The following is a 9,569-nucleotide window of genomic DNA, read 5'->3' as shown; positions in this document are numbered from 1 at the left end:
GGTAGGAGGGGAGTTATGGGGGGAAAAAAGAGGAACAAATGTAATAATCTGAACAATAAAGATTTAAATTAAAAAAAAAAAAAAGAAATAAGTCCATTCTTGAGAGCTCTAAATTTCATCCTACCAAAAATTAGAGAATATTTTGAATCACTTGTCTACTTCATGATACCCAGTCTGTGATATTCTGTTAAGGTAGCCCTAGCAAACTAACACAGTTTATATAAGCCATTGAATGTTTCTTCCATGAACTGCCTGTTGATAGCACTTGCTCACTTATTTGTTGTTTGTGGTTTCTTATTTACTCAGAGTTTCTGAACTGGATGATAACCCATTAAACCCCTTATAACCCTAGCCGGTTTCGCTCAGTGTTGGACCTCAGACTGAAAGATTCCTGGGTTCGATTCCAGTCAAGGGCATGTACCTCGGTTGCAGGCTTATCCCCAGCCCTGGTGGAGACAACCAATCGATGTGTCCCTCTCACATCGATGTTTTTCTCTCTCTCGCTCCTCCTCCCTTCCACTCTCTCTAAAAATCAATGGAAAAGTTTCCTTGGGTGAGGATTAACAACAATAAAACCTCCTGTAAAAATACATTCTAAATATAAAAAACTAAAAATAAGCTAGAATCTTTGAGACTAATATCCATATAAATGAAATGATACTATTCCAATACATCCAGATTACTCTCCCACTATATAGCATTTAGTCTACAAATATCCAACCAAACTCTTGGAGAGACCTGCCATACTTAAATGGCTCAATATAATAGCAAATCAATTTGAATCAAAATAGAATCTTGAAGAGATACTAGAAATGAATAAAAAAAAATAATGCAAAAGGACTTGTTTCTCTCTTCACACTAATTCTAGTCTCCCAACTCCCAGTAGTCCATTCTTCTTTATTGCTAAATAGTACTCTACTGTATGGGTAGCTTATTCCACAATTTGCTTATTCATTCATGTGTGGATAGATATTTGAGTTGTTTCCAGTTTAAGTCTTTTATGTCTTTAATTCTATTTTACTTACTAAAATTCCTCCATGAGACATACAGAGGCTCTTCTGGTTCCTGATGAAGGTTGATATTATCCCATAACAGTTGAATGTACACAAGTTTGCTATCCTGGGACAGAGATGATAGAGGAAGCTAAAAAAGATCAATAGAAAGCATTAGTGCCCCTACCATAACTACCCGGGGATCTAGCAAAACTTGATTATATAAAACAAATGAGTTCTTTCAAAACTCTGAACCTAAAATTTTGTGCAGCAATTTTTATTTAAATCTGAAGATTTATGTTCTTATTATTTTCTGAAGTACAGGTTTCGCATTCTAAATTTCAAGGATACACTGTAACTAGCAGTTACAACATGGTAACTAGCACAGTGGCTATATGAAAGATTAACTGCTATTACAACAAATTTTAAGGCAAGAGTAAGTGCAAAAGTTTCTACTATCTTGTACTGACTACTACTTAATGGGTCAACATAGAATTTGTACTACTTTAAGACTGTGTTGCGACCCTGGTGTATGCTTGGGTGTGGGTGCCTCTCAATATTCAATATCAAAATGAAGGAAGGAACTCTAGGAGCTCACTGTCTCCAGTGGGATTGGGATTCCCAGAACAATTGAGTAGGAGCTTTTAGAGCTAGACACAGCCAGAGTGGGATCTTGACTCCCCATCACATATTAGCTATGTGACCTTGCAAAAATTACTTATTTAGCTTAATTACATCATCTGAAAAATAAGGATAATATGGGTCCTTATTCATCTTTCAATTGTATTTTGTATTCATTTCAGGTGTACAGAATATGAGCCTTTTAAAATAAGGTTGCTGTGAGACTTTCATCTGGGAATATGATAGTTCAAAATAAAAGCTACCTTTTCTAGCCTCCTTGCAACTAGAAATGACCATATAACTAAGATCAGGACAAATGACTACATATGGGAATATTATGTGCAACTGCAGGAACTGTCCCTAAAGAAGGAAAGACATACCCTTTTCTATCCATTTTTCTCCTTACTGTTAACTGGAATGTGAATGTGATAGCTTAGAAGAAGAGTCAGCCATCCTGGTGTAGAACTTGGAAATGGAGGTCATATACAGCTGAGCAAAAAGACAGAAGCATCTCAGGTCCCTAACAGTGACATTCCTGGTCCACCTATCCAAACTTTTAAGTGAGAGAAATAACCTACATCTTGTTAAGCCACTATTGCATACTTTCTGTTACTTTAAGCCTCATCCTAACCAACACCAATGTAATATTAAGTATAGAAGTTGACACTCTACCTGTATACCTTCATTACAATGTTCAGATGTGAGGATAAGTCCTGGCAAGTTACTAGGAAGGTCCAAACGTCTGAAATACCATACAAGGTTCCAGAAAATGATCGGATGTTGATTGATGAAAGAGGATGTGTGGATCACGTGATCGCCTTCATTTTCTAGCAAAGATTCAAGTTCTTTACGAAGCACTAAAGGACTCAAGTAGGGCACAGAAAGTGGGGGAGGATTGGGTCTTTTTCCTAAAGGATCCTTAAAAAAATAAAAATACAAAAAAAGTGAATATTACTTATTTAATTCGGTATGTTTAAGAGTACTTCTCTGGCCTGCTGGGGTAGCTCAGTGGTTGAGCATCAACCTATGAACCAGGAGATCACAGTTCAATTCCCAGTTAGGGCACATGCCTGGGTTGTAGGCTCGATCCCTAGTGTGGGGCTTACAGAGGCAGCCAATCAGTGTTTCTCTCTCATTGATGTTTCTATCTCTCTCTACCTCTCCCTTCCTCTCTCTGAAATAAATAAAATAAATAAAAAAGTATTTCTCAATGAGATTATGTTTCTCTATCTATCCCTTCAAAGTCAGTTATTTCCTGACCATTGATACATGCAGTAGAACATCCTAATGAAAACCTAACAAAAAATACTTAATCATAATTACCTTTCAGTTAAATAAGATAAAATTAATAACCCATATAATAGACCCTATTTTAAACATGATGGAGTTTTTCTATCAAGTTGATAAGAGCAATGGTCTGTGTATGATTAATTTTTTTGGTAAATTTTTAAAAATAAATGTTTACATTTTAGATGTTGTATAATGATACCAAAAAATATGTGTGACTTTATCTTCCTCCTACAACTCTAAAGAGATGGGGAAATTTTTTGTATTAGTATTCTTAGGCTCCTTTTAAAATTATATCTAAATCATTTTTACATTTGATTGCAACAAAAAGCAGTTTTATAAATCAATGAGTAAAAAAAACAACCTAGACTTTATAAATTGTATATAATATAATCAGAATAAAATGCTTATGATTAACTCAGTAATAAGTAATAAATACCCCTAGTACACAGTCTGAGGTATCTAAATATCATCTCCCTCTAAAAGGAACCAGTGTTTCTTAGAGAAATGGCTGACTATATAACATGAGCATGAAACATCTTGTCATAAAAAAAAGCAAGAAAACTTAAAATTTTTTTTAAAGACTACTAGAGTTGTGTCACAAGGAATAAGGCAACAACCTGTAGAGAGTTCTAGCTGAGCAAAAATGGGATAATGCAATTAACATCAACAAGGATAACGACAGCAATGGATGTAAACACAAATGTTAAAAATCACAATGACACTTTATTTCCCCAAATTAACGGGTCACCTTGGAGAATGCTGAGAACCCAACCTATTCTGAAAATTGGTTAATAAAAAAAGGTGGGAGGGGGAGGCTGGACTGCCTTTCCAATATAAATTGCATCGTTAGAAAACCAAACAGAAGACCTGGGGGAACTTTCTCTTCATAGATGTATTCCATGTAATAAAGATAACAGACTGTCATCATTTTATAAGCTCCAAATGAATAACCTGATCTAGGCAATGGGGCAGTAATAGCTACTAAATCACAAAGATAGCTCATGTCTATACTGGAGGAACATACTGCCACTAATGAAGTTGTCTTATAAAAATAAACAAACGCCGAAACCGGTTTGGCTCAGTGGATAGAGCGTCGGCCTGAGGACTGAGGGGTCCCAGGTTTGATTCTGGTCAAGGGCATGTGCCTGGGTTGTGGGCACATCCCCAGTGGGAGATGTGCAGGAGGCAGCTGATCGATGTTTCTCTCTCATCGATGTTTCTAACTCTATCTCTCTCCCTTCCTCTCTGTAAAAAATCAATAAAATATATTTAAAAAATAAATAAATAAAAATAAACAAACAAATGAATAGCACAACAAAACAAAAACCTGAATTTGACCAAGCTTCTAGGTACAATTACCAATTTATAGGGTTGTAATCAACAAATAAATTGCAAGAGGAAAAAGGAAAGTGTACAGATTAAGACAGGCTAAAAAAAAAAGTTCAACTAATTGCAATGCATGGGCCTTCTTTGTTCCTGATTCCTCAAACTACAAACATACTTGACATTTTTGAAACAATTAGACATTTGAACAAAAACTGAATAACTTGATGTTATTTATTATTTTTAGTTTGATACATACTGAAATATTTACAAATGGAATATATATTGTTTGAAGTTTCCTTCAAAATAATTTGTAGGGAAGTAAGGGTATACATGAAAGAAGAATGGCTATAAGTTTAAAATTACTGAATCTTGATGACTCAAAGGGACTCATTTATGTTACTCTTATTTATTTTTGTACATATTTGAAATTTTAAAACATTCTGTTTGTGAAAAATTCTTAATCACTTTTTATGTCATTTATATCTTCTACATAAGGATTATCTACTGTGCTAATACATACTTACATGAATATACAAAATTCGTGCACAGGAGGTGGGGGAGTCCCTCAGCCTCACCTGCACCCTTTCCAATCCAGGAACCCTCGGAGGATGTCCGACTGCAGAAATCGGTCCTAAACTGGCAGTCAGACATCCCTCTCACAATCTGGGACTTCTGGCTCCTAACTGCTCCCCTGCCGGCCTGATCATCCCTAACTGCCTCTGCCTGCCGGCCTGATCTCCCCCTAACTGTTCCCCGACCAGCCTGATTGCCCCAACAGCCCTCCCCTGCCGGCCTGATCGCCCATAACTGCCCTCCCCTAACGACCTGATCACCCCTTAACTGCCCTCCCCTGCTGGCCTAATTGCCCCCCTAATTGCCCTCCCCTGCTGGCCTGATCATCTCCTAACTGTCCCCCCCTCCCAGCCTGATCATCCCCTAGCTGCTCCCCACTGCCGGCCTGATTGCCCCTAAGTGCCTCTGCCTCCGGCCCCTGCCACTGTGGCTTTGTCTGGAAGATGTCCGGTTTAATTAGCACATTACCCTTTGATTAGTATAGATAATTATAATGTTACATACCACAACTTCCTGCAGACTGTTTGGAAGACTAACTGTTGAAATGCCATGAAATGGTCGCTGGGAAATGTCAATATTTTGCAATGGACCTCCAACACTGTGACTTCGAGTCAAAGATACATTCCGCTTTGATAAACTATTAGTAGGCACAGGTGAAATTTCCATAGTTTGAACATCTCCACTGGCATTCTTTATTTCATCACTTTAAAAAAAATGAAAACTGGTTCTGTAAAACAGTCTAAATCTGTAGAGCTAGAGTATTTTCTACAATGAATTTTAGTCTATTGAATGTATCTAAGAGGAGTCAGTACTGGCTTATAAGAATAAAATTTTCACCCTGGCCAGTGTGACTCAGTTGGTTGAGCATCAGCCCATGCACTAAAAGGTCATCAGTTCAATTCCCAGTCAGGATATATGTCCGGGGCTTTGGGTTCCACCCCCAGTAAGGGGCATGGAGGAGGCAGCCATCAATGTTTCTCTCTCTCCCTAAAATCAATTTTTAAAAAAATGTATTTTTTTAAATAAAATTTTCTTCAGGCATTCTTAGGATAGAGTAAATGACTCTGGTGAAGGCTGGAAAAAGGACATACAGTAGACAACAGGTTTCATTTAAAAAAGATTAAGTACCCATTTACTTGCTCTATTCAAACATTATTTCATCGTTATTAAACAAAATCACCTAGAAGAACTGTGCTGCATGCAAATAAGTCATGTAGATTCACTGACAAGTATTTAATTTCTACCAGGCTATGATCAACCTAAGGACAGAGACCAGACTTACTTTTTTATTTTTAGTATTTATGCATAGCATACAATAGTCTCTCAATAAATATTTGATTCAATAAATATTTAAGAGTATGTCTTTGGAAACTGGCAATCGCTATACTAAAGGGGAAAATACTTTTTACTGGTTAAGAAGTTAATTTTGTACAAAACACTGTAAAACATTAAACATAGTTTAAAAAATGGTTAATCATCAGATGCACTCATCAAATATTTAAGCAATGTATGGTAGTAAACAGTTAAGATTAATTTTTTTAAATGCCAGAATAATGCCTACAGGAGTCAGGTTATCTTTAAAGATGGAATTTTTGCAAGGATATCCAATTTATTGTGAGGAAGTCTCTATACCATATGGTACCTTGATTCAACTGCAGTGCTTGTTTCTTCAGTTATGGTCTGGTTATGCTTCCGGAAATCCATCAAGTTGATCAACTCGGGTTCTGCTGAACTGGATACAGGTTTGTGCTCCAAAGGTTCATTTGCCAATGGAATGCTGCCACTTTGTAAACTGTCACCAGAGGTACTTGGTTTCAGGAAAAAGCTAAAAAATATGGAGCAGTCCAAATAAAAAAATCTTCATAAATGCTAAAGTCTTCTAAATTTCATATTTAGAATCACTTTATGGTAAAGCAGTAATTAATGAATTATATAACCCATAGAAATAGTGCCTATTTCAAACACACAAACTCATACACTCCTCCTTTCATTCTTTCCCTCCTGTCCTAAACTATTCAAATGAAAGGTCTAGAGGAGATCATTATAGTTCAATCTAAGATTCCTTCAGTTTTTGAAAACCATTAAAGAACACTATGAAGGAAGATAAAAAGCAAAATATTACCTTAATTTTGAGTTTAAAAAGCAACAGCAGCATTTTAACATGTATCAACCTGTAATTTATAATACCTCTTTTTCCCCCTTATAAAATCTCCATTTTGTCTGTAGTCCTTTCCTCTTCCCTCTATTAATTCAGTATTTTATTTTCCTCTTATTTGTCTCTCCTTCTCTTTCGGGGGGGGCGGGGGCGGGGAGACAGTGTGAGGGCTGGGCCTTGCAAGAGGCATTAAGAGAACTTTCTGAGGTAACAGTAATGTTCTGTATCTTGATAAAGGTTTGAATTTATACAAACGTATACATTCATATTTTGTACATTTTACTGTATACTAACTTTATGTCAAAAGAAAAAATACTGAAATCCAGAAATTATATGCATGCTGAAGTCTTTGGAGGAGAAGTATATAAATGTCTACATTTTACTTTTGGCTGGAGGGATAAATAGGGAAAAAGCAAGTACAGTAAACTGTTAATTGTAGAATGTAGGGGTGGATATTTGGGTGTCACTGCAAAAAAATTCTGTAAACAATTCTAAGTTTGAAATTTTCCATACTGACAGACTGGAAAGAAAAATCAATAATGTTCCTTTTCAATTAGAAAATATAAAATAAGATTCCACAATAGCTTAAGAAACACAGTTATACCCTAACTGCTTTGGCTCAATGGATAGAGCATTGGCCTGCGGACTGAAAGGTCCCAGGTTCGATTCTGGTCAAGGGCATGTACCTTGGTTGCGGGCACATCTCCAGTAGGAGGTGTGCAGGAGGCAGCTGATCGATGTTTCTCTCTCATCAATGTTTCTAACTCTCTATTCCTGTCCCTTTCTCTGTAAAAAATCAATAAAATATATTAAAAAAAGAAAAAAGAAACACAGTTACTCAACAAAAAAGTACAAGATTTATGGAGAATAAAAGTACATAAAAAAGATCTTTAAAAAATGAAGCTATATACCATGCTCACAGACAATATTGAAAATGTCTATTTTCCTAAGTTAATCCACAAATGTAATGCAAATCCAATAAAAACTCCAGATGAAATATTTTTAACGAACTTAAAGTTACTCTAAAATTTTTAAAATAAGTATAACTATAAGCAAAAAAATAATTCTTTATGGGGGAACTTATAGAAACAACACGAAGAATAATAAACTTAATATGATCTTGACAAAAAGAAGAGAACAGTGTTTACATGGGAATTTGAAGTGCATGTGGGATCAAAGATCTAAACACCAGAACAATTTTCAGGAGAAAATTTTCATGTCCTGCAGATGGGAAGGAACTTTTAAAACAAGACTCGAAAAGCACAAATCATAAGGTTTAAAATTAATGGATGAGGACAGCAAAATTAATTATTGCTCTTCCGTGAATTAATTTCAAAAATATTCAAGGTAGAAATCAATAAGAAAAAAAAAGCTTAATATAAAAAAGGGCAACGGTACAGGCAATTCATAGAAAGCCCTGGAATAACAAGTATAAGAGGCATTCAAACTCTAGTATTCAAAGAAATTCAAACAAAAGTGAGATACCACTAATACTCATTAGAATATAAAAATCAGAAAAGTGATAATACCAAATGCTGGTAAGGAGGTGCAGAAATGAAAATCCTTAGAAAGTAGTACTGGGAGTGTTGCCACCTGGGAAACAATCTTCTGGTGTTTATTGAAATCATGTATGAAACGACCCAATGGTCTCACTCCTAAGACTTATTCTGGGAGAAACTACTTCACAAGTCCAGAAGTAGAAATGTATTTTACATTGTACTGTATCATTGCAGTGATATTTATAGCAACAAAGAACTAGAAGCAACTGAAATATCCAACACAAGGATAACAGATAAGTAAAACGAGGTATTAACTTCCAACAGGAGAAAAGAAATTAACTAGATTTATATATAGCAACTCAGATAGATTTTAAACTGAATGATTACAAAAATAAGACTTTCAGCATTATTCTAATTGTGTAAGTTAAAAATACGTAATCCTGCAAAATAACATATTTTATAAGCATATATATTCAAGGATACACCACAGACAGAACAATGTCTCTGTTGGATAAAGCAATGGGAATGGAAATGGGCAGGGGCGGAAGATAATAAAAGAGGGTCCTTACACAACCACTGATACTACATCAGGGACCAGAGTAGGATTTCACTCAGCTCCACACCTGAAGCCAAAAGGAAAAATGAAGAGGAAACACCTATACAATTGGATATTTTTAAGAAGCAGTTAAAAGTGGACAATATGGAGTGCTCCATAATATAAATATAATATTAAGTATAATTACTTAGGTCAGCATAGTTACAAACTCTCAATTACTTAATGGCTGGTTATAGATCAGCTAGACTCCTCATTGTTCAGAATTGGGTCATTTCACTGTACAGAGGACTACCAGTTAAGAAGAAGAGTTCAAGCTTCCCACCCTCCATTTTTTTGTTTGTTGCTAGAAGACATAATTAAGGTCACTCTGGCAGAAAGTTTATAGTAATGACTAACACTGGAGTTTTCAATTAGCTATAAAGTTTAGCTGTAAGAATTAACTGCTAATTATATGTTAAATAAAATGGAAAAGTAATCTCCTATATTACTATTATTTTCTACTCAAATATCGAAAGTGATGGAGAGAAAAGAAAAGAACACCTGGGACATCCCATGAA

The 9,569-nt window shown here is 35.5% G+C and overlaps 1 protein-coding gene across 3 annotated transcripts in view; it reads right to left on the bottom strand.

Annotated features, from left to right (window-relative positions):
* The window catches only part of DENND4C (DENN/MADD domain containing 4C), a 90,411-nt gene that overhangs the window by 13,006 nt on the left and 67,836 nt on the right, over positions 1-9,569 (bottom strand). For all 3 annotated transcript variants that reach the window (XM_006764926.2, XM_015564730.1, XM_015564731.1), the window contains 4 exons: positions 6,445-6,627; positions 5,307-5,505; positions 2,286-2,531; positions 1,026-1,143 (listed from right to left, as the gene is read on the bottom strand). In XM_006764926.2, the coding sequence (XP_006764989.1) occupies positions 1,026-1,143; positions 2,286-2,531; positions 5,307-5,505; positions 6,445-6,627 (746 nt within the window). The remainder of the gene's footprint in view (positions 1-1,025; positions 1,144-2,285; positions 2,532-5,306; positions 5,506-6,444; positions 6,628-9,569) is intronic.

The sequence above is a fragment of the Myotis davidii genome, unplaced genomic scaffold (assembly GCF_000327345.1).
Source record: "Myotis davidii unplaced genomic scaffold, ASM32734v1 scaffold197, whole genome shotgun sequence".
In the NCBI taxonomy this organism is placed as follows: Eukaryota; Metazoa; Chordata; class Mammalia; order Chiroptera; family Vespertilionidae; genus Myotis; species Myotis davidii.
The sequence above is the reverse complement of the archived record's forward strand: the minus strand, read 5'-3'. Positions and strand labels throughout refer to the sequence as shown.